The sequence below is a fragment of the Panthera tigris genome, chromosome D4 (genome assembly GCF_018350195.1).
Source record: "Panthera tigris isolate Pti1 chromosome D4, P.tigris_Pti1_mat1.1, whole genome shotgun sequence".
Taxonomy (NCBI): domain Eukaryota; kingdom Metazoa; phylum Chordata; class Mammalia; order Carnivora; family Felidae; genus Panthera; species Panthera tigris.
Genome location: NC_056672.1, coordinates 24,693,764 through 24,719,784, shown reverse-complemented (window position 1 = coordinate 24,719,784; position 26,021 = coordinate 24,693,764). Strand labels below are relative to the sequence as shown.

The 26,021-nt window shown below is 37.3% G+C and overlaps 1 protein-coding gene across 4 annotated transcripts in view; it reads left to right on the top strand.

The window, feature by feature from the left end:
• Positions 1–26,021, top strand: part of UBQLN1 (ubiquilin 1) — a 76,671-nt gene that overhangs the window by 7,990 nt on the left and 42,660 nt on the right. For all 4 annotated transcript variants that reach the window (XM_042965246.1, XM_042965244.1, XM_042965245.1 and 1 more), the window contains exons 2-6: positions 15,947–16,098; positions 18,231–18,346; positions 22,216–22,478; positions 22,951–23,109; positions 23,289–23,523. In XM_042965246.1, coding sequence (XP_042821180.1) covers positions 15,947–16,098; positions 18,231–18,346; positions 22,216–22,478; positions 22,951–23,109; positions 23,289–23,523 — 925 coding nt within the window. The remainder of the gene's footprint in view (positions 1–15,946; positions 16,099–18,230; positions 18,347–22,215; positions 22,479–22,950; positions 23,110–23,288; positions 23,524–26,021) is intronic.

Genomic DNA, 26,021 nt, shown 5'->3' with positions numbered 1-26,021 from the left:
ACTTTGTATAAAGTCCTCAAGTTTCATCACTGTTGTAGCAGATGTTAGAATTTCCTTCCTTTTTAAGGCTGAATAACACTGTATTGTATGTACTTGCCACGTTTTGTGTATCCATTCATCGGTTGATGGACACTTGCATTGGTCTGCCTTTTGGGTATTGTAATTTTAATAATATGTTTTGTTTAATCCAGTGTATCCTAAATATCATTTCAACATGTAAATAGACTTTAAAAATGAGATATTTTACCTTTTTTTCATACTAAGTCTTCAAAATTTGGTGTGTATTTTATACTTACAGCACATCTCAATTTGGACTAGCCACATGTGGCTAGAGACTTCTGAATCACATAGCACAGCTAATAGAGTCTTCATGTTTTGCTCCCTGCCAATCTCTTCTCTATTATTCACTGCATTTCAGCCATCTGTATGTCTTTCTTACCCCAAATATCACTCACTAGCTCTTTGCCTCTCTGGGCCTTTAACAATGCTGCTAATGATAGTAACATAATAGCTAGTATTCTAGGCTTATCAAGGTGTAATACAGTACCTTTTTTTTTTTAAGTTTCACAACTTTATTTTATTTATTTTTTAAATGTTGATTTATTTATTTTGAGAGAGAGTACAGGTGCCTGTGCACACCCGAGCAGGGGAGGGACAGAAAGACGGGATCCCAATCAGGCTCTGAAGTGTCAGTTTGGAGCCCGATATGGGACTTCATATCACGAACTGTGAGATTGTGACCTGAGCTGAAATCAAAAGTCAGGCTCTTAACCCACTGAGCCACGCAGGAGCCCCAAGTTTCACAACTTTATGATGAAAGTATTATTTACCCCCTCCCCCTTTTTTTTAAATGAAGAAACAGACTCAGGTTGATGTGATCAAATTCATTTACCTATTAAATAGTGGAGCCTAGATTCAAACCCAGTGACTAACTTTGGAGCTCACACCTAACCACTACTCCAGGCTGCCTTGACTTTTCTCTGGCTGGATTTAGAGCCTTAAAGTTTACTTATTTATATTTTAAAAAGGTTTTATTTAAATTCCAGTTAGTTATTATACAGTTTAGTTAACATATTATTAGTTTCAGGTGTACAATACAATGATTAAAATTTATTTAAATGTTTATCAGAGTTTGATTGGATTTACCAGTTTATCAGAGTTTGATTGGACTTACCAATCAAACTTACCAATTATTTGTGATACCATTTTGTGATTATATGGACTTTATCCTCCCTACCCCATACTGAATTTGCAGGGGTAGGGGCTGTCTTGCTTACCTCCTAATCCCATGGTGCTTGGCACATACTGAGTAATACTGGTATTTATTGAGTGAGCAAATAGTGTTTTAAAGATTTATTTGCAATATTTTGTACTTATTTGAGGATATTTTTAACTGTGATTTGTTTACAAAAACGTGATGTTTATTTTTAGTGTAATTAAATGTCTAATGGCATTATTTCAGTTTTTTCTGTGAGAACAGCTTCCACTATTTAAAAATATTTTTCATTAAATTCGGATTGGAATTTTTTTAGGGACTAAAGTTGATATCATCTGTAAATCTGTTTGATGCAAAAAGTTTTGGGTTAGCATACAGAACGTTCCATTCATTATAGGTATGATAATGTGTATATGTGTGTTCCTTTGATTTGCAGAGTATTTTCATTACCCTAGAAGATCAGAACTCTGTTTTTTCCAGGTAGATTTTGCTATTATGAGCTAGTTTGATGTCTTCTAGATATGACAACATAGACTGCTTGGTTTACTTACTTACTGGTTAAGCAGCTGCTATAGATTCTAGACTTGGGTGTAATGGATTTGGTAAAAAATTTCATAGCTTTTAAACTCTTAGAGATTCTGCCTAGAAAAGTATTTATCTGGGTACTCATATATAATATTCTATTTATTCTTGTTAGGCAGATGGATCGTTACCCACACTTTACTGTCTTCACTTGTTTGTGGTCTTTCCATATTGGCATATGTGGAACGAACTTATTCCACTATTATTTATTTATTATTCATAAAAGTTTTGTTAGTATTTTGAGAAAGGGGGAAATGTATATTGGCATATTAATGTAAGTATATTGAAATGTGGTCTGCAGTTTGGAGAGAACATGGACTCTGGAATTGGAGAGATCTTTGAGCAGGGTGCTTTTACCTTTGAGCCTCATTGGCAACATTTTTTTTTTTTTTTTTGATTTAACTTTATTTTTTATTTTTTAAAATTTACATCCAAATTAGTATATAGCGAAGCACTGATTTCAGTAGATTCCTTAATGCCCCTTACCCATTTAGCCCATCCCCCCTCCCACAACCCCTCCAGTAACCCTCAGTTTGTTCTCCATATTTATGACTCTCTTTTGTTCTGTCCCCCTCCCTGTTTTTATATTATTTTTGTTACCCTTCCCTTATGCTCATCTGTTTTGTCTCTTAAAGTCCTCATATGAGTGAAGTCATATGATTTTTGTCTTTCTCTGACTAATTTCACTTAGCATAATACTCTCCAGTTCCATCCACATCATTGACAACGTTTTTAACATGTGATATAATACTTGCTTCACTAGACTGTTTGGAGGGTTTCATGAGATAATATGTATAAAGTACCTGGCTCAGAGTTACATGCTCTACTTGTATTGGTTTCATTCCTCCTTCACCCTTTTGTTTGCTAGTGAATGGAGTCTTAGTTTTTTACAGTAGAAGGAAGCTTTAATAGTATCCTAGCATGTGAATAGTCGAACATTTAGTTTGCTATTCTTTGTCAGATTTAAATCATAGAGACTCTTAAAAATATTTTATGTATTTTATGTAAAAATATTTTATGTATATTTTATGGATAATGTATCATAATATTTATGGCTGAGTGTTCAATTTTATAAGAAGGTGCCCTTTTCCTATGTAGTTGTCTGTGTCGTTATTTCTCATACTTGACATCTTTGTGTAAGATTTATGCAATGTTTTTTAATGAGAATACTAACAAGGTTACTCAGACAGACATCAGGTATTTGGAGAGATAACTGGATGAGCTATTACATAAGATGATTTATTGAATATGGAGTTTTTTCAAGAGATCTTAGCAATATTGAATGAGGAACTGATTGCAAGACTTGGTGACTTAGAAAACACATAGCAAGTGTTTGAATGCAGTATATTATTAGATAACTATTTAGAAAATTCTTGCTGAATGCTATTAATATGTGGTTCTGCAAGAAATACAATTAATATGTATGTTTTAGTATTCAGAGTTTCTTTGTAAAGGTTGCAAAGTGTTTCTACTTGCCCCCCCCACCCCCCAGTAAAAGGCAAGGTTCAATTGTGGGATATTTGTAAAGGATGATAGTTTTTCTTTTAGCCAACTTAAAATCAGATTAACTTAATTTTAAATGGTTATAATTCAGTTTATACTCACATAATTGGGTTAGAATGTAGAGTGTTTGTGTGTGAGTACTCTGCCCCCAGGCATTTTACATATATCTCTTAATTCTCCCATCAACCCTGCAGAATAAATATTACCTCCATTTTACTGATAAGGAAACCTCGGGTCAGAGTGTCCTCAAGGTAACAACTTGTAAGTGGTAAAACCAAGATTTGAATTCAGGTCTAAATGTTTCAAAAACATTCTTTGTTTCTTACCAGTTTGTTCCCTCCCCTCACTGCAAGTGTGTGTGTGTGTGTGTGTGTGTGTTTGTGTGTGTGTGTGTGTGTGTGTGTGTGTGTGTGTGTGTGTGAGAGAGAGAGAGAGAGAGAGAGAGAGAGAGAGAGAGAGAGAGATTTTCTTCCTCCAGTCAGTCAAGAACAGGGAATCAAGTGAAGTGGGCCCTGAACAGCTGAGATTGTTCTCATAAAAGTTGATATACTAAAGCATACATTTTCATTTCAGATTATCTCAGCATTCTATTTTATATGGGTTTCTAATTCTTGATTACCTGTTTGCCTCTTGCTCCCCTTAAAAATAGCAAATTTAGAGGGAAGAGGAGGTATGCTGTCAAGCTAAGAACTGACAGCCTGGTAAAAAAGCAGATACAGGACACCTTAAGAGTGAATCTGGAACAGTGTCACTGTATTGCAGAACAGCAATTGATGTATGCAGCAGTAACTCAGCACTATCAAAAAGTTTCATTATACTCAGTAGAATGTAAAATGATTTTGGTGATCACACAGGGGTAAACTTCGGTTAGCTGGATAATCGATAACATCTGTCTTTGGATGATGTTGAGAGAAGTGGCTCCCTACTGTTTTGTACATGCTGGGTTGATTTCAAACCATTAACTTAAATTACTTATTTGATTTTGATTCTTCTGGTTATTGGGAAAATGTCTAGTACTTCAGGTTTTCAACTGTTTGGCCCATTGGTTATTACTGTAGGTTGTCAGTGCAAGAACAGAATAGGAAACTTACAGGAAATATGGATCCTTAGAGGCCTATTCTAGCATATATTTTTCATTTTGAGTTAGTGGTTGCCACGTGGGCCTAAGGACAAAAATAGGAATATCTATCTATCTAGTTTAGAAATAACTAAAGGAAATTACAAAAATCTTTCCTTTATGGTTAAGATTCTTCCCTAGATAGATGGAAACATTTTATATAATTTGTTGCATAAGTTTTATGTTGCTGCAGAGGAATAATATCTGTGGACTGTCTAAAACAGCTTTGACAATTTTCAAGATTGCTATTTTTTTCTTCTTTTTTTTAATGTTTATTTTTGAGAGAGAGACAGAGACAGAGACTGAGCACAAGTGGGGGAGGGGCTGAGGGAGAGGGAGACACAGAATCCGAAGCAGGCTCCAGGCTCCAAGCTGTCAGCATAGAGCCCAACATGGGGCTTGAGCTCACGAACCATGAGAACATGACCTGAGCCGAAGTCGGACGCTTAACCGACTGAGCCACCCAGGCGCCCTCCCCCCTTTTTTTTCTGTCAGTAGTGCTTAGTCTCTGATTTTCTCTTGTTCAGTAAAAGTGTGATATAATAAATAAAACAGACATGGAGGTAAAAGTTCAAATGTTAGAAATGGTTTTGGAAATTTTGAAGCCACTATAAGCTGAAACTGTTTCCCTCTACCTAAATGGTTCAGAATAAGAGTTTAAGGAAATCTGAAGTATGCAGAGTTTGGGCCTTTCTATAAAAACATAACATTGTTTACATTGATCATATTTGGATTAAGGTTTTCTAAAATACAGCATAGAGTATTGGAAAAGCATATCATATCTGTTTGAAATGGTACAATTAAAAGTAAGGTTTATTCACTTTTGTTTTAAATGGAATGGCAGGCAGCTGAATTGAATTGTTAATTCCTTGGTTTTGCTAGTTTATTCCAAGCTTTGGATAATTTACTCAGAATAGTCACTTCAGTCTTCTATAATATTACATTAGTCTTCTAGTTGGGTTCATAGTGGTTCTGATGTCTCAGTTGTTTGACATTGGTTCAAAATTTACAATTTATTTTTATAAGAACTGGATTATAATTGATAGATTCTACAGTTTCCCTTTGTCTAGTACCAGAGGTATAGTTGAACTCTGTCACCATTTCTAACATGATGTTTTCCAAGTTTGACTATGAAGTGCTATGAACTCCTACTCCAATTGCCTTAGGTGCCCCTGAGAACCAAGAGTTCCATGAGATTGGAGGATCCTATTTCAACAGTGCTGGAATTCTGTAAGAGAAAGTGTTTTTTTATGAGTCTGTCAGGACTCGTTTGGTTTCTGGGGGTTTTGTTGTGAGGATTGAATGAGATAATGTGTATATAGTGCCAGGCACATTTTCGCTGCTTAATCAAATAATGATTCATGTAAATGCTTTTTCAACTGTGTGTCATGCATCTAGTCTGTCCAGAAAGCTCTGATTATCCTTCAGATACTGACATTAGGAGGATTCCAGTCCTTAAATATTACTAAGGGCTCAACTGAACTATTCGCTGCTGTTCTTTAAGCTTTTGAGGTTATGGCTGTTTTGTATAACCTGTCTTAACTGTCTCTGCCAGATATGATGCTCACAGGCAACACCATGTCTTATTTTGGGGTGATCGTCTCTGTTGTGATTTCCATGTCTTGTATCTGGTCCACTACCTAAAACTAGAGCATCTTCATCTTCAGTTCCTTTCAGATAACCTACCACAGACAAGGTATATATGTTAGTTATGTTAGCTTCCTGGCCAGTTGAGTCATTTGAAATTGGAGTGCCCAGGAAAATTGGTCTCCTGTGTTTTGATTTCTTTCTGTTTCTTAGGGTAGGGTATTCACAATCAACTATTATACCTATTTTTAATTGATGTATAGTACAGAAGAATGCACCCATCATGAATGTACAGTTCCATGTATTAGCACAAAGGTCCAATCCCGCAGAAGTCACCTTGTGATCCCTTATAGCCACCACCTCCCAGAAGTAACTACTATCCTCACTTTTGACATTATGGATTTTGTCTCTCCCTTTATAAAAATTTTATATATAAATGAAATCACACAATTTATCTTTATTTGTGATTGGGTTTGCTCTGCATTGAGGGATTCATGATGACATGTGGCTGTAGTTCATTTGTTGTCATTGTGTGTAATATCTTAAGTATACCACAGTTCTATAGTTAAAGCACAGTTGGATTGTGTAATGTTTTTGGCTAATAACAAAGAATACTGGTTTGAGCTTCCTTGAACATGTCTGTTGGTGTACCTGTGGACACATAATTTGTTAGATAAAATACCATAAGTGAAATTGTTGCGTCAGTAGGGTAAGCGTAGGTTCAGCTTCTACTTCAAAATATTTTTCCAAAACATACCAATTTATGTTTCTACCTGTAATGTATGTGGATTCCACATCCTCTACAACACTTTGCTGGCCTTTTGAGTCGAATCATCCTGTGAGTGTATCACTGGTTTTAATTTGAAGTTACCTGATTGTTAATTAATTAGGATAAGCACCTTTTCCTGTGTGTTAGCCATTTAGCTTTTATTTTGTGAGTTCTTATTTTAGTCTCTTGATAATTTTTTAATTGGGTTTTGACTTGTTGATTTGTACACGTCCTGTATGAAGTCTGGATTCAAGCTCTCTTGATTGTTGGTGTTTTAGGTATTTTCTCTCTGTTGCTTATCTGATAATGATAGTTCAATTTATTTTACCTTTTCTTTTTTAATGTTTATTTTTGAGAGACAGAGACAGAGCATGAGTAGGGGAGGGGCGTAGAGAGAGGGAGACACAGAATCTGAAACAGGCTCCAGGCTCAGAGCTGTCAGCACAGAGCCCGACGCAGGGCTTGAACCCACGACCGTGGGATTGTGACCCAAGCTGAAGTCTGGTGCTTAACCATCTGAGCCAGCCAGGCACCCCTGCCTTTTTTTTTTTTTTTTTTTAAATGGTTACATCTTTTTGGGTACCACTTAGGAAATCTTTTACAGTTGTACCAGAACTTTATTGACTTCTCTTGTTGGTACTATTTTATTGCACAATAGTGTTTTAAAAAAAATTTTTTTTTTAACGTTTATTTATTTTTGAGACAGGGAGAGACAGAGCATGAACAGGGGAGGGTCAGAGAGAGGGAGACACAGAATATGAAGCAGGCTCCAGGCTCTGAGCTGTCAGCACAGAGCCCGACGCGGGGCTAGAACTCACAGACCGTGAGATCATGACCTGAGCCGAAGTTGGCCGCTTAACTGACTGAGCCACCCAGGCGCCCCTGCACGATAGTGTTTAATTTGCATGTGGTCATAGTACATGCTTGGTTTAACTTGAAATATGTTGACTTGCTTTATGGCAGAGTATATGGTCTAATTTTATAAATTTACTTAAAAAGGATGTATATTCTGCATTTGTTGAGTGCAGTGTTCTCTATGTTACAGTTAGGTCATTTGTTAATTATGTTCAAATCTTTTTAACTTTTTTTTTTTTTTTTTTTTGGCCTGTTTTCTATCAGTTACTGAGGTAAATGTGCTGAGATCTTATTGTACTACTTTTGGATTTGTCTGTTTTTCCTTTATACTTTTAAAGCTTTATCTTGTGAGTTTAACACTTTAGCATGTTGAAATGACCTAGTTGCTTTTGTATTAAAGCCTGTTTTGTTGATTAGAATAGCCTCAGTAACTTTCTTTGGTTACACCCATTCTTTGTATTTTTTCTTTACAGTTTTGGTATATCACTTTTAAGCAACGTGAAGTTGTTTAAAAAACATTTTTTTTTAATATTTATTTATTTTGGGGAGACAGAGACGGAGTGCAAGCAGGGGAGGGGCAGAGAGAGACACACACAGACACACACAGAATCCGCAGCAGGCTCCTGGATCTGAGCTGCAGCACAGAGCCCGACGAAGGGCTCAAACCCGCAAAGCACGGGATCATGACCTGAGCTGAAGTCGGACACTCAACTGACTGAGCCACCCACGTGCCCCAATATGAAGCTGTTTTTAAATCCAGTCTGGTTGTCTTTTTAACATACTGTCTGTTAATGTAATTGCTGCTAAATTTGGTTTACATTTACCATTATACTGTTTGATTTTTATTTTTCCTGTTTGTTTTATACTGTTTTTTTTTTCTTTTGTATTATCTCATTTATCCCCTTTATTAGGTTGGTAGATGTAAGCCTTTTTTACTATTCTTCTAGTAGTTATTCTAGAGATTATTTTATGCATTTTAATTTATAAAATGTCTAAATTGTTAAGTACTTGTACTTCTTCCCAGTTAGTGCAAGGACCTTAGAACAGTTGAACTCCATTTAACGCACCTCTGGACTAGACTTGACTTTCTTCTAACACAAGGCTGTATTATTAGTGCTTTATACAACCAATTTTCATTTTGATTTACTGGTGTAGATATCCTTTCCAATTTTTATTCCTTCATTTAGGATCATTTTCTTCTGTCTGAGGAACACATTAACATTTCCTGTAGTCTGTGTATGCCAGGTAACAAAATCTGTTTTTGTGTGTCTGAAAATGTTTTATTTTGAGGGAATTTTTTTTTTCTGTATGTAAAGTTTTAGGCCTGTTACAGTTTTCTTTTCTAAATTTTTAATTTTTTTAATTATGGGTGATTTCAAGTCAAAGGAGTAGATACAACAATAAGTTACACCTTCAGGAATCCTGTACTCAGCTTTGACTGTTGATCTTAAAGGCAGTCTTGTTTCAGGTATACTTTCCCTTAAGGTACCTCCCTCTTCCTCATCATTTTGATGCCTCTCTCATGTATTATATTATTTCATCCCTTAATATTTCAGCATGTATCTCTAAAAAATAAGGAGCCTTTTTAAAAGACATCAATACATTATCCTGCCTTACCAATGAATAATTCCTTAATTTAATCAGTTCAAAATTTCCCTGTTGTCACAAAATGATTTTTTAGCATAATGATAGCATGAATTTATTACATTTTTTTACTTTTTTCAAAAAATTTTATCTTTTAGAGCAGTTTATATTGAGTGGAAAGTAAATGTTCAATAACCCCTGCTCCCCCTGACCCCCGCACTCCATAGTAGTACATTTGTTACAATTTATGGACCTCAACTGACACGTATCACCTAAAGTCTGTAGTTTAAAAGACTCACTCTTGGTGTTTTTACATTCTGTGGGTTTTGACAAATGTGTAATGACAGGTACTCTGCCTATCCGTCTTCCTTTCCTAACCCCTAGCAACCACTGATCCTCATAATTTTGCCTTTTCTAGAATGTCGTATTGTTGGAATTTACAGTATGTGGCCTCTTCAGATTGGCTGTTTTGACTTGCTAATATGCATTTAAGTTTCCTTCATGTCTTTTCATGATTTTATAAATACATATCTATTTAGCACTGAAGAACATTCCATTGTTTGGATATCCCACAGTTTATTTATTCACCTGAAGAGTATCTTGGTTGTTCCTGAGTTTTGACAGTAATGAATAAAACTATAAACATCTCTTTGCAGGTTTTTTGTGTGGACATAAGTTTGCAGCTTTTATCATTTGTCAGTACTTCTTAGCTTCTGATTTTCTCCTTTTGTGTGGACATAAGTTCTTAACTTCCTTGAGTAAATGCCAAGGAGCACAATTGCTGGATCAAATGGTAAGAGTATTGTTTGGCTTTATAAGAAGCTGCCAAACTGTTTTCCAAAGTGACTAAACCAAATGGTACATCATCAGCATGAATGAGTTCCTGTTCTACATCCTTGCTTGCAATGAGAGTATGGTGCGATCTCCTTGTTTTATATTTTAGTTCCCTAATAGCATATGATGTGGAATATCTTTCACAGGCTTGTTTGCATTTTGTATTATCATCTTTGGTGAGGTATCAAAGTCTTTTGCCCTTTTTTTTTTTTTTTTAATTGGGGTATTTTAATTGGTTGTTACTGTTGAGTTTTAGTTCTTCATATATTTTGGATAACAGTCCTTTATCTGATGGATCTTTTGCAGATAATTTTTGTCAGTCTGGTTTGTTTTCTCATTTGCTTAAAAAGACTTCTTGCGGGGCGCATGGGTGGCTAAGTCGGTTAAGTGTCTGACTCTTGATTTCAGCTCAGGTCATGATCTCCTGGTTCATGAGTTTCAGCCCCACGTCTGGCTCTGACCTTGACAGTGTGGAACCTGCTTGAGATTCTCTCTCTGCCTTTCCCCAGCTTACACTGTCTTTCTCTCTCCCTCTCCCTCCCTCCCTCTCCCTCCCCCTCTCTTCCTCCCCCCTCCCTCCCCCTCTCCCTCTCTCTTCCTCTCTCTTCCTCTCTCTTCCTCTCTCTTCCTCTCTCTTCCTCTCTCTTCCTCCCTCTCCCTTCCCCTCTCCCTCTCCCTTTCTCCCCCCCTCCCTCTCCCCCCCCTCCCTCCCCCTCTCCCTCCCAAAATAAATAAAGAGATTTCTTTCTGAAGTGGGATGTGGGTAAGGCTCATACATTGCAAGGGACTGATAAATTGCTTGTTTTTGTTGTTTTTCTTTTCCAGTATCTATGCCATTCTTTCTTTTCCTGCCTTGTTGCCTTGACTGGGACTTTCAATACTATGTTGAGTAGAGTAGGGGTGATTGAGTGTTGAGTAGAGTAGTGGTGATTGTGGGGGGTAGTGGTGATTTGGGGCGGGGGGGGGGCATCCTTGCTTTGTTCCTGATCTTAGTGGGAAAGCATTCAGTTGTTCACTGTTAAGTATGATGTTAACTGCAGATATTTCCTACATGCACTTTATCAGGTCTAAGTGGTTCCCTTTTATTCCTTTTTTTTTTAAATTTTTAAAATGTTTTTAAATTTATTTTTGAGAGAGAGAGAGAGACAAAGCATGAGCGGGGGAGGGGCAGAGAGTGAGGAGACAAAGAATCTGAACCAGGCTCCAGGCTCTGAGCCATCAGCACAGAGCTTGACGAGGGGCTTGAACTCATGAGCCATGAGATCATGACCTGAGCTGAAGTCGGACGCTTAACCGACTGAGCCACCCAGGAACCCCTCCAGGGTTTTTTTTTATTACCCAATTTATGGTCTATCTTGGTGAGTGTTCCTTGTGTACTTAAAATTTCATCTACAGGTTTTTCTTTGCTTTTTCCTCCTTAGCAACTTATTTGTTGAGGACTTTTTGCATGTGTGTGTGGTTGTATCCTTTTGATGACATTTAATATGTTTCTTTATCTACATTTTTGGGGAGCATCTGTTATACCTAGAGCAGGCGGTGGTCCTTACACTTAAGTGTACATCAGAATCATCTAGGAAGTTTGTTAGATTATAGATTGCTGAGCCCCATCCCTGGGGTTTCTGATTTGGTTAATATGGGGTGGGGACTGAGAATGTGCATTTCCACCAAGTTAACCTAGTACTAGTGAATGCTGCTCATCTGCGGACAGAACTTTGAGAACTATAGCCCTGGTGCAGTTTTGCGACCTTGTCGTTAGTGACATTTTGAATTGGATAGTTCTTTGTTGTTGGTGCTGCCCTGGGCATTGTAGGGTGTTTAGCAGCATGCCTGGTCTCTACCCACCAGGCGCCAGTGGTACTGACCCTTATTGTGACAAGCAGAAATGTCTTCAGAATTTGTCAGATGTGTCCCAGGGTTGATAGGGACACTCACCCCCATTGGGTACCACTGCTACAGGGTAACTGGGAAGAACTGTTATGTCCGTATCTGTAAGTTTTTTTCTTTTATAATAGTTAGATTCTCCTTGGAGACACTATAATATTATAGTCTTCCTGCCTGATGGTGAAGGCCCCCCCCCCCCTGCATTGTCTCATCGATGTGAAGTGAAGGGGGAAAGACTGAGCATGTAGTATGTCTGTGTTTAATCTTCATTTTAGTATGTACTCCTGCTTTCAGTGTGCCTTGTGCGTTCTTTAGTCCAAGGACTTTGTTCCCTTTCTAGAGAGGAAGAAAATCCTCCAGTCTTTTGTTGGGCTTGAGGAAGCAATTGCTTGCTTAGAGTATGTGTCTTGTTTCTGAGGCTTTGAAGGTAATCCTCATTGTTTTAAGCCTTAGGCATCTCTCACTTCATTACCCCCTGCCCTCAGCTTCTGGGGGTACCAGTATTGGTCTTCTGGGAATTCTACATATGCTGGGGACTGATCTAGCTATTAGCTTTCTGCAATGCCAGTTCAGGGTTCAGTTCTCTTGGGTCTGCTAAATTAATTGACCCAGGTGTCCAGCTTTAAAATTGTCTTCCATTTGAGACTAAAAGGTCTCAATTTGTTCTGTCATCTCTTTTTGCTAATCCTATCTCTGAAAGAGATTTGTATCTGGACTACATAAAGAATTTTTGTAACTCCTTAATAAAAAGACAAGTCAGTTTCAAAAAGGGCAAAGAATTTGGATAGTTCTCTAAAGAAAATATATAAGTAAGCACATGAACAGATATTCATTGTCATTAGCTATCAGGAGAGTGCCAATCAACACCACCAGGATGGCTATAATTAAAAAGTCAGGTAATAAATATTGGTGAGGATGTGGAGAGATTGAATCCTTATACACTACTGGTGGGAATGTACAATGGCACAGCCACTTAGGATAACACTCTGGTGGTTCCTCAAATGGTTAAGACAAAGAGTTACCATATGACCTGGTAATGCTACATCTAGGTATATACTCAAGAGAAATGCAAACCTATGTCCACACAAAAACTTGTATATAAATGTTCATAGCAGCGTTATTTTATAAGAGCCCAAAGGTGGAAACAACTCAAATGCCCATCATTTGATGAATGAATAAACAAAACGTCATATATCCATACAATGGAATATTATTTGGCTGTAAAAAGTAATGAAATATTGATACATGCTACAACATGAATGAACCTTGAAAACATTATGCTAGGTAAAAGAAGCCAGTTACAAAGACCACATATTCTATAATTGCATTTATGTGAAATGTCAAGAATAATCTATAGAAAGTAGATTAGTGGTTTCCTAAGGGTTGCAGTGATGAGGGAATAGAGAGGTGATACCTAAAGGGTACTGGTTTCTTTTAGAGAAGATGAAAATGTTCTAAAATTGTGTGATGATTGCACATATCTGTAAATATACTCAAAACCACTGCTGGGGCGCCTGGGTGGCGCAGTCGGTTAAGCGTCCGACTTCAGCCAGGTCACGATCTCGCGGTCCGTGAGTTCGAGCCCCGCGTCAGGCTCTGGGCTGATGGCTCGGAGCCTGGAGCCTGTTTCCAATTCTGTGTCTCCCTCTCTCTCTGCCCCTCCCCCGTTCATGCTCTGTCTCTCTCTCTGTCCCAAAAATCAATAAAAAAAAAAAAGTTGAAAAAAAAAAAAAAACCACTGAACTGTACACCTTAAATGGGCAAATTGTATGCTATGTGAGTTATACCTCCTTAAAGCATTGGAAAATCCTTTACTATTTTAGTGGGGATTTGACAGAATGTAAATATAGATGTATTTTTTTAGTCTGGCACCTTATCTTCAAATCCTAAAATATGCTAAAATGCTATATAATTATAGGTTAGACAAACTTTCAGAATGACATTGGAAGGATATTAAAGATTCTGAAAAGGTAAGACTTTCTTCAAGGTTAAGAAACACAAGTCTAAATTAATCTCATTTTACATATAAAATAGATTATTGTTTAGCTGGGTAGATTGGTCCTTGAAGTCAGACTTAGGTTTGAATCCTAACCTGGCAGTTAATTAGCCAAGTCATGCATGAGAGGAGAGGGCCATATTAGAACCTTAACCTCTCCTTGTTTCAGTATCTGAAATAGGATTAAAAACCATCTATCTCAGAGTTATTGAGGATTAAAAAAGCTAGAGCAGTAGTAGCTACTATTTATTGACCCCTGTCAGTGTGCCTGATACTTGCATTTTATGTACATTTTTATTCAGTCCTTAGAAAACCACATGTTCTGCTCATTGTATTGTTATTATTTCTAGTAGCTACCAAAGGGAGAAATGAGATGTCAGTAATAGGAGAATGGTTAAATTGTTGATTGGCCGAATTATTGATATGGTGTTTTAACAAAGATTTTTTAGTAATTTGGAAATTGCTTATTGTAGATAAAAGGATTAAAGGTCATATATTTTCAAATGAAGGAGAGTTCAGATGGAAAAGCTCCAAAATATTTACTGCAGCATAATTTTGCATTATCTTTATGAATTAAAAAAAAAAAACAACAGTTGCTTACACTGAATGTTGTAACTTGATTATGGAAAATTTCATTCATACGCAAAGGTAGAGTGTGATACGAACTTCTCATTTTCAACAATGATGGACATACAGCCTATCTTGTTTTATTTATATCCCTGTACGCTTTCCCTTCCCTGCCTTCTGCAAGATCTTATAAAATCTCAGAAATTATCTAACATGGGGGTGCCTGGGTGGCTCAGTTGGTTGAGTGGCCGACTTTGGCTCAGGTCATGATCTCACCATGGCTTATGAGTTTGAGTCCCACGTCTGGCTCTGTGCTGTCCGCGCAGAGTCAGCTTCGGATTCTCTTGTCTCCCCTCTCTCTGCCTCTCCTCTGCTCATGCTCTCTCTCTCTCAAAAATAAATAGAACATTTAAAAAAGTTATTTAATGCATCGTCCCACTCATGACAACCAAAAATACCCCTTATATTTCTAAAACTTCCCTTGGTGATAGTGCCATCATCTGTTGAGACCCACTTTTGTAGGGTATTGGGGTAGAGTGGTTTAAAATGTAATTCTTTTCCAAATTTGGAGTGATTCCCTGAGGTAGTCTGTTCATGTAAATTCCTTGGCCTACTCACATGTCCTGATTTGGACAATGGAGTAAAGCCTAAGCACACAGGTGATTTTTATAAAAATATGAGAAAACACTGATCTAACAGAATAAATAAGGGTGTTTTTTTATGGTATGAAGATCTTTTTTCTGTGTTTGCATGTTATTCTTGTCCCTGGAAATCCTTTCTTCAGGTTTTCTTGGCTACTTCCAAATCTCTTTATTCATTGGAAAGCTTTCTTTAACTGCCCTTGTGCTTCCTTTCTCTCTGTACTTTGTGGTTTATTTGACTAACGCTATGGAACGGTTTTCGTTCAGGGAAAGACTTTTGCTCTGTATCTTTGCATATGGATAATACTTTGTGTGTGTGTGTGTGTGGATAATACTTCTTGTTAATAAATGTTGAATGAAAAAGTTGGGGAAGAAAGTAAGTATGGAATGCCAAGAATATGACGGTGGCTCTATATGTATTCAACTAGAAAGGAGCAGGACTGGAGATGGACATTTGAGGCATAGATTATTGTAAACTGGGTAACAGCTATGTGTGACTTGAACTACATTTAGTACCACTGATACAGAGAGAACAAGGATATTGGGAAGAAATGAACTGTTAGGACTTAGCAGAAAGTTCAGTATAGGATATGTGTACTTACAGTAGAACCTTGGTGTTAGAGGTGAGTGAAATGTTAATACTCATTTCCCACTAGGATCAAGATACTGACAGAGAAAAGATGTATCTGTGTATCATTTGAATTACTGCCATATCTGTAGTAGGGGCCTTTTTGAGGTACCAGTAGTTACTAGACTGGGTGGTGCTATGCAAACACCTGTAATAATATTCACTTTGTTTTTTTATCTTACTTAGTTCAAGGAAGAAATCTCTAAACGTTTCAAATCACATACTGACCAACTTGTGTTGATATTTGCTGGAAAAATTTTAAAAGATCAAGATACTTTGAGTCAGCATGGAATTCACGATGGTCTTACTGTTCACCTTGTCATCAAAACGCAAAACAGGTATGTTTTTAGAAGACACAGAGCTTTAAACTGTGAAAAAATGTTTATACAGTTAACCCTTGAATAATGCAGGTGTTAGGGCCAGCAACTCTTAAGCAGTCAAAAATCAGAGTATACTTTTTGACTCCCCCAAAACTTTAATAGCTTACTGGAAGCCTTCCTGGTAACATCAGCAGTTGATTAACACATGTTTTGTATGTTATACGTGTTATATACTTCTTTCATACTATACTATAAGCTAGAGAAAAAAAATACATTTATAATACTGTATTGCCTTTATTGGAAAAAACCCAAGTATAATAAGATCTATATAGTTCAGACCCGTGTTGTTCAAGAATCAGTTGTATTTCTTTTTAAAAAATAGCCAGTCTTTAAATGGCTTTCTCTGCCATTACTATTCAAATAGTTTAAAATTCATTTATTTGCTGCTATTGGTAACAAATTAAAGAAAAAATGAATGTGATTCAATAATGCTGATGCTTACACATTTGATACTTTAGGAACTTCCTCAGTATTCAGTCATATTTAAATTATTTGAATTACAGAACAAATTATGTTTTTAGCTATGCTTTTTGTTCTAAGGGAGATTTTTGGACAAGTTCAGGGGTGTCTCATCTCCTTGGCAAACCACAAATGAGTAGCCATATTTCACTATCAGTTTTTAAGAGACCTTTTTACTGTGTATCACTAAGAAAAAATACTGCCAAAATCAATCTGTTGGATTTTCTTTTCACTTGAAATTTTTATATTTAGTGAAGGAGCTCTTTTAGACTTATTTTTGGATATGGTAGTTTATCAATATCACTCTTCTGCGTACATACTGAAAAAATATACGTGAGATAAATTGGTTAAATTCTTCCTAACACTATCACATTGAGTGATTCTTTTGAATCACATTTTGACTTCATAAGCATTCAGGTTTTTGCACGTGTGATGAAACTGTACTGTGTGGAGTTTGTGGTACAGCATTTCATAAAAGATGGCTACAGTATTTTCTCCAGGAATTTCTTCCAAACTACTGATGCCCATTCTGCAAATTTTTATGCTAGATTTCTACCCCCCACCCCCCCATAGCAAATATTTGCTTCACTGATACAAAATTCATTCCTTCTTTTCCTGTTTCTAGGCTTTTCTGTGTACACAGTAACTTCACTAGTACCATTTAATGGTGAAATCTTTCTGAAGACACTTTATGTGGTATTAAATACAGCATGTCTGGTATAATCATTCATTTGAAGTCCTACAGAATACATATGTGCAGGCATGGCAATTGATGACTGGTTGTCAGCAATTGTAGGGCAGATTTTGATTTCAGAAGCGTTATAATGAAAAAAATGTACATCTTAGAATCAATGAAAGAAGCAGTGAGTGAGATTCAGGACTCTGGTATCACATGGAAGAGGTTTCCTATAAAGTATCTTTATTTTTTTACCTGAAGATAATATTAAGTAATTATATCCATACAAGTTATTACTGGTATTGATTTTTCAGCCTGTTGTTGGTGAGGTCTCTTTATTTCTTTTAACAATTTCAAGAGGCTGAGTAGAACTGCCCCTCCCCTCACCTCCTCAAGAACTTAGAAGGTGGTACATAAAAAGTTGCTTATGGGGGTGTCTGGGTGGCTCAGTAGGTTAAGCATCCGGCTCTTGGCTTCAGCTCAGGTCATGACTTTGAGGTTCATCGGGCTGACAGGGCAGAGCCTGCTTGGGATAGTCTTTCTCTGCCCCCCGCCTCTCCCCTCCCCGTGCTGGCTGTCTGTCTCTCTCTCTCAAAATAAATAAATAAACTTTAAAAAGGTGCTTATGTAGTCAAGCTTTGTGGTGTGACTGGTCGTTGATTTCTCTTCTGTGAGGTGACCTATCTCCATATCTTACATTATCATGATTGAAAGTAATGAAATACTTAGGTGCATATACTGGAGGAGGAGGGACAGTTGAAGGGTAGTTTAAATTGTATTAGGTTTTACTATGTTTCATTATAGTTCTTAATGCTGTTATCTCAGGGTATTTACCTTGTAATTTGAGTTGGTCTGAAAACTTACACTTTTATTTCTGAGAATTCTGGAATTTCAGAGATTCTTTTAAAAATAATTAGCTCCACTGTATACACCATGATATGATTACTTTTCCTAGGCCTCAGGATCATTCAGCTCAACAAACAAATACCAGTGGAAGCAATGTTACCACGTCATCAGCTCCTACAACTAACTCCACATCTGGTTCTGCCACTAGCAACCCTTTTGGTTTAGGTAAGTGTCTTTAGTTATTTTATAGGGATAGGGGAAAAAAACTCCTTTTCACCAAGGGTAATTTTGGATAAAATAGAATGAAACATTAAATCATTTCCACAACAATGACGATAACTTCTATAACTTACTTCTTTAATTGTGGGTATTAAAGAAGTAGTTAGGAATACAGATACGCTTGGATAGCTTACGTTTGCATTTAACAAATGGTAAATAAGTGGCATTTTTTTTTAAATAATGAAAGCGATGTAGTATATGTGTACCTGATCTGCCACATAGTTGAATCTGAGGAAGATTAGCTAATTGTTGATCATAAGCTAACCCGCTGAATATAATTTTCTTATTTGTAAAGTGAAGGACTCAGACTGCATCTGTGTCTTGAACACACAGAGGAGGGCTGGGGCCTGGGAGTAAGTGGGTTGGCTAAGGAGCTCCTGCATCAGCCAAAACCCTTTCTTTCTTTCTTTCTTTCTTTCTTTCTTTCTTTCTTTCTTTCTTTCTCTCTTCTCTTCTCTTCTCTTCTCTTCTCTTCTCTTCTCTTCTCTTCTCCCATTTTCCCTTTCCCTTTTGTTCTTTTTAATGTTTATTTATTTTTATTTTATTTTTGAGAGAGAGGGAGCGTTCACAGAAGAGGGGCAGAGAGAGGGGGGACAGAGGAGCCAAAGCAGGTTCTGCTCAGAGATCAGAGAGCTTTCTGCAGGGCTTGAACCCATGAACTGTGAGATCATGACTTGAGCTCAAGGCAGACACTTGACTGACTGAGCCACCCAGGCCCCCTTACTTACTTATTTACTTACTTATTTACTTACTTACTAACTTACTTATTGAGAGCGTGCAAGCAGGGGGTGGGGCAGAGAGAGAGAAGGAGAAAAAGAATCCCAAAGGGGCCCTGCTGCTATCAGTGCAGAGCCCAACATGGGATTCAGTCTCCCAAACTGTGAGATCATGACCTGAGCTGAAATCAGTAGTTGGTTGCTTAACCAACTGAGCCACCCAGGTGCCCCCAAAACCACTTTTCTTACATTAGTTTTATACTGAGGTTCTGTGGAAGGTTTTGTTGGGGAAAAACAAGTATTAGAAACTAACAGACGTTGAACTAGATAGATAAATGGCACGATGCTTCTTTCAGTTCTTAAGTTGTATGATAAATACAATAGTACTTTGAAATGACATTTAGGGGCGCCTGGGTGGCTCAGTCGTTTAAGCGGCCGACTTCGGCTCAGGTCATGATCTCACAGTCCGTGGGTTCAAGCCCCGCATCAGGCTCTGTGCTGAAAGCTCAGAGCCTGGAGCCTATTTCAGATTCTGTGTCTCCCTCTCTCTGACCCTCCCCCATTCATGCTCTGTCTCTCTCTGTCTCAAAAATAAATAAATGTTAAAAAAAAAAAAAAAAAATTAAAAAAAAAAATTGAAATGACATTTAAAAAAATATATACAGTTTTTACCTATCAAGGATTATACCTTTGCTTCACCCAGAAAAAGTTTCTTAATAATTCAGTTTTTTGCCAACTATGTTGGAAACATTTTAGGGCATGGCAGGGATTCACATTTGCCTTTCTTTTTTTTCTTAACTTTTACATTTTTGCTGCTCTTGTTTTCTAAAAATGATCATAGGTTGAATGTGTCTTCTTTTGGTATGTTTTAGATGGCAAAATTATTGACATGAACAATTCTAGAGAGATTAGGTTGAAATGATTACATGTTTAGAGTCATGAAAGGTATTGTTGAGGTAAATCTCTCTCCTCTTTCCTCATTTTAAAGGCAAAGAAATTGAAGCCCAGACCAGCTTTTAGTTAATTTGAGGCCATATATCTCCCCATTTCCTTCATTTCCATTCTCATTCTTACTCCTCCTATCTCAGTTGCTTTTCTTCCATCAGTTATTCCATTTAGCCTATATCATAGGTTAGCCTGTTTTTGGTGCCTGTTCTCACCAAGGTCTATCTTGGATGTAAATGCTACAGAATGCCACCACTGCCCTTTCCTTAGCTTTCCTTCTTAGCCATCTTTGGAAGAGGCATTTTCTGTTTTGTGTGTATTTCCTTTTCACTAAGTTTGCTGTGCTCTATTTTTTCCCGCATCAATTTACTGAAAATTCCTTTGATAAGGTCACCATTGACTACTTAGCTTGCCAAATTTAGTGACATAGTTTTGTTTTAATTTAGTCTTTTAAAGCTTACCAGTCTCTTCTTGAAATTTCCTTTAACTCCTGATACTGTTTTTCCCTGGTTAATTTTCTGACGGTTTTTTTCTGTCTCATTTGTGGGTCTTTTTTTTTTTCCTGGTCGCTATTGTTCTCCAGAGTTCTGTCTTGTCTTCTCTTACTCTGCTTATTTTACCCAAGTGACATTATCCTCCTGTGTCTTGGTGACTCTTAAGTCAAGACCTTCAGCGCTTCTGAACTCCACGTCTTGTGTTCAACCCTCCTCTTCGATATTACCTGATGTTCTCTAAGTACGTTAGTCTGTGTTTCCTCAGAAAACAAAAGAAAACAAATGCAGAAACTCTTATTTTGCCTCTCAAACTACTGCCTGTCCCCCACTAAATCTCTTTCCATACCTCTTCTTCTATCCCACCCCATGCAGTTATTCCCTGTTTGACTTCCTTGAATGAATGCATTTGGTAGGTTATATAATTTTACAAAGTTAGCATTTTATGATAAGCACTCAGTCATCTTCTTGGATCTATTAGGTTTCTCCATGTCTTAATTCCTCTAAAGAGACATCTGTTTCCATTGTATGTCCTGGCCTTTTCTCTCCTTGATTGGCAACAGCTCTGTTCTAACCAGAGTTTATAGGTGGTTTATAGGTTTACTTGTTAAACTTAAACCAGTTTTCTGGAAAGAGGTCATTTAGAAGTATAACTCGGTACATATTTTTCATCTCTTCTTTAGTAGGGCATATTCGAGGGTGTTTCTCTGACACCAGCCAATTCTCTAATACCATCTGGGTGTCTAGCAGCTTAGTTCTGATGGTAACTACCTGGAGCTAGTGTCAGATCCCACAGATTTAAAGGACTTAGTCCAAGACTGCCTCTGCTTCAGATACCAGTCTAGGTCTGGACCACCTGTTGATCTGACCTGCAAGCTATAAATTGGGGAGTCTCACAGTTCCCCTCCAGGTTTGATAATTGCTAAAATGGCTCACAAAACTCAGGAAGACACTACTTATGTTTACTAGTTTATTATAAAGGGTACACTTCAGAAATAAACAATGGAAGAGAAGCATAGGGCAAAGTATGGGGGTGTGGGAGAGTTGGGGAGGTCTGGTCATATCACCCTAATAGCACCTAGAAGTGTTCACCGACATGGAAGTTCTCTGAATCTCATTACTCAGTAAAGAGTTTTTACAGAACTCAGCCTTTAATCTATCCCTTTTTCCTCTCCTTCCTGGAGGTTGGTGGGTGGGTCTGGAAGTATCAACTGTATCAACTCTTCTGTAACTTGGTCTTTCTGGCGACCACCCATTCTGAGGCTAAGTGCCCCACCCTAAATGTTATTTAGCATAAATGGTGTGTGATCTAAAGGGGCTTATAATATGTAACAAGACTCTCCCTTCACTCTGGAAATTCTAAGGCATTTAGGATCTCTGTGCCAGGAATCTGGGATAAAGACCAAAAATGTGTTATACCATACAGAGGAAATTCATATTTTAGTTGTATCATTTCAACTTAAATATCAAAGTGAATAAATTTCTGGCTAATTTTAATTACAGAAATCAAACACGTATTTATGAAAGTAATAGGAATTCTCTTTGCTTTAAAATGGTTTTCTGTTATGGACTGAGTCAGTTTTGCATTTTCATATTTTAGCACAATCATGTTAATGATAAAATTTCTGGGTTTCACTTATGTGTCTTTTTCTTTTTATCTTAGGTGGCCTTGGAGGGCTTGCAGGTCTGAGTAGCTTGGGTCTGAATACTACTAACTTCTCTGAACTACAAAGCCAGATGCAGCGGCAACTTATGTCCAATCCTGAAATGATGGTCCAGATTATGGAGAATCCCTTTGTCCAGAGCATGCTGTCAAATCCTGACCTGATGAGGCAGTTAATTATGGCCAATCCGCAAATGCAGCAGTTGATACAGAGAAATCCAGAAATTAGTCATATGCTGAATAATCCAGATATTATGAGACAAGTATGTGGAAAGTTACTTCAGTTCATTTAGCTAAAGAATTATGTACTTACTTCTTATTTAATTTTGTATGCTTAAGGAGCTTGCCTTTTATAGATGGCTAAGCTGCAAAAAGAAATCCCAATATTCAGGAAAACTCAACAATGCGCTAACTTGGACTGTTTGAACTTTGCATTTTCTGCTATATTTTAAAGACCACTGTAAATAATTATTTTGCAGATTTAAAAAAGAAAAAAAATCTGATTCAGGAGATAGGCATTCACTTAATAACAGAGTGCTTCTTTCTTGATGTTATTTGAATGTTACATTGAGGTGAACTCCAACAGGAATTATTTAAAATAATTTTCTGAGTTAAATATTGAAAACTGCTAATTCATGGAATTAGAAAACTTGTAAATATCAGCTGTGGTCGCTAACAGCTAAATTAATTGATGTGTATTTTGGGTGCCTTTTTATACGGATATCTTTTTCTTAGACATTGGAACTCGCCAGGAATCCAGCAATGATGCAAGAAATGATGAGAAACCAGGACCGAGCCTTGAGCAACCTAGAAAGCATCCCAGGGGGATACAATGCTTTACGGCGCATGTACACGGATATTCAGGAACCAATGCTGAGTGCTGCACAAGAGCAGGTGATGATAACAGTGGCCCGAAGGCTTGGGCACAAGGGGAGCTCCTGTTTTAACACAGATATGTGTGTGATTGAAGGGTACTTTTATATGGGGAATATGATTTTCATTAAAAAAGAGTTCCATGTCTGTTATTTAAAACAAAACCTTATTCTTCATGATTTTTGTGTCTTTTGTTACAGTTTGGTGGTAATCCATTTGCTTCCCTAGTGAGCAATACATCCTCAGGTGAAGGTAGTCAGCCTTCTCGTACAGAAAATAGAGATCCATTACCCAATCCATGGGCTCCACAGGCTTCCCAGAGTTCATCTGCTTCCAGTGGCACCAACAGCGCTGTGGGGGGCACTGGTAGCAGTGCTGCCGGTGGCACTGCTGGGCAAAGTTCATCTGCACCAAATTTGGGGCCTGGAGTAGGAGGTAGGCTCCTAACAGCTCACACTTTTTTTCTTTGTTGTCCTCACTTATGTGAATAATGAAAGCATTTCTTATACTGTTCTTCTTTGTGCTTCCGTGTGTGTGTGTGTGTGTGTGTGTGTGTGTGTGTGTGTGTGTGTGTGACAAGTAGTTTTTAGGAGTTATCTTTTCATGTTGCAAGCTTTTAAATGGAAGCTTTAAATATGTAATGATTAGTATAACACTTGTGTGTTATAGTGGGAAGGGTTACTGAAGATTTCCAGAGTCGGTTTTATGTTTTTATATTCTCATAAGATGGTTTTGGGAGAAGTGGGTGGTCCTCTGATTTCAACACTTACTCTACAAGGACTTATTCTAGAAGGTGAGGAAATCTTAGAGCAGGAGTCGGCACATTTTTCCTACAAAAGGCCAGGTAATTCTTTACGCCTTGTGGGCCAAGAACAAAGTTGAGAATATTATATATGAGAGAAAATACATTACAATAATAAAAACGTAATAATTGAGTGTAGTACTTTTTCATATGTATTTACTAATGATAGGAATGGAATTCTTTTTTAGGGATGACATTTTGCTTAATTGATGTTCATTGTTTCCTGTTGTCAAAGCCAAATCGTATATTCATCTATTAATAATGTGATATGTAATGAGATGTTATTTATTCCAGAAGTATATGGTTTTAATAGCCTAGTCATCAGTTGGAAGCATTTATAGGATTCTGTTAGGTTCTTCTTTCCTTTCAACATACTACTGCAGATTAATCACTTCCAATTGAAGGTTAGGTGGTAGGACCTTAATCAAACAGTTAAATGAATTTTGAAATGTGGAAATTTTCCTTGCACTTGCACTGAGGTAAAAAAAAAAAAAATGCGGTAACAGTAGTGTGAACTAAGAACATATCTACTGCAAATTGGTGGGAATAGAGATCTTGTTTTAATTTCTGACAGCAAGAGAATGTATAAAGCATTGCTTGTCATTTCAACAATTTCTGTTATTGTCAAAATGACTTTACCACAGTATGAGTTTCACATGTTTCCATGCTGTTTGCCTTGTAATTTTGAGTTGGATTCATTGGGAAACATTACCAACTCTCTAGCAAAAGGTAATCTCCCAAGTCATTCAGTGTTTGGGAATAGTGGTTAAGTGGTTCAGAATTTCAATCTTAGCCTTGGGTTAAAAAAAAAAAAAAAATTGCAGTAGAATTTTACCTCTTAAAAAACAAAAACCATACCTCTGCCAAGCCATCAAACTGCTGCTTTGTGGTTGGGCAAGTTGGGATATTTCTGATAAAAATTCATGGAATTAACTAGAGCACACAGTTCACAAGAGTGAAATGGTGTTCACCATTTATACTCCTACTGCTTGAATAACATCGTAGTTTAAAATACTTTCCAGAGTGCCTGCTGATGAATGAGACCATGAATAACCATAGTTTCTAAATAACTTATATTTTTATAAGCTTTTTGTATCTGTCTAATCCTTTCAATCCTCCATGTGTTTTTATCATCAGATATACACATCTTAGCTGATTCTATTTCAGGTTGTATTGAATTAGTATTTTTTTGACTCTGTTGTTTTTTTAATGTTTGTTTATTTTTTTGAGAGAGAGTGCACATGTGTTTGAGAGGGTAGGGTGCAGATTGGGAGAGAGGGCTGGGTCGGGCGGGGGGTGTGTGGGGGAATCCCAAGCAGGCTTCACGCTCAGTGCAGAACCAGACTTGGGGCCCATCCCACAACCCCCGGGATCACGACCTTAGTCAAAATCAAGAGTTGGACACTTAACTGACTAAGCCACCCAGGCACCCCTAATTTGTATTGTTTTTTAATTGAATATTGATGCTGAGCCCATATTAATCCCATGTCCTTAACTCTTGAGAAACTGTTCTCCTTGAAAGGCTAATAGATTTAAACAAGTTTATTTTTTCTGGACACATTTATTTGGCTGCTGCGATCAAGATTTCATTAAGCATGCCACTTACCACTAATACACCGCTTTTCTTGTTTGGCTAACAAGCCACTTGGAAACTTAACTTGGTTGTAGCCTTATTTTTCACTTTTTTTTTTAAATTTTTTTTTTTTTTAAACGTTTATTTATTTTTGAGACAGAGAGAGACACAGAGTATGAATGGGGGAGGGGCAGAGAGAGAGGGAGACACAGAATCGGAAGCAGGCTCCAGGCTCTGGGCCATCAGCCCAGAGCCCGACGCGGGGCTCGAACTCACGGACCACGAGATCGTGACCTGAGCTGAAGTCGGACGCTTAACCGACTGAGCCACCCAGGCGCCCCTATTTTTCACTTTTTTAACTTCGTAAAGAAATCTGGCTATGATGAGAGGACTGCATTTTAAATTTTGTATTTTTCTGAATGTTGCTTGCCTCCAAGTTGGGAATACTGCGATAAGTGCTTAGTCTAGCAGCATTAGAGTATATTGTATTTTAGTATCATTGCATAAAAATACAGTATTTTGCCATCTCATTTGATAAAATAATTCATGCTCCATTGT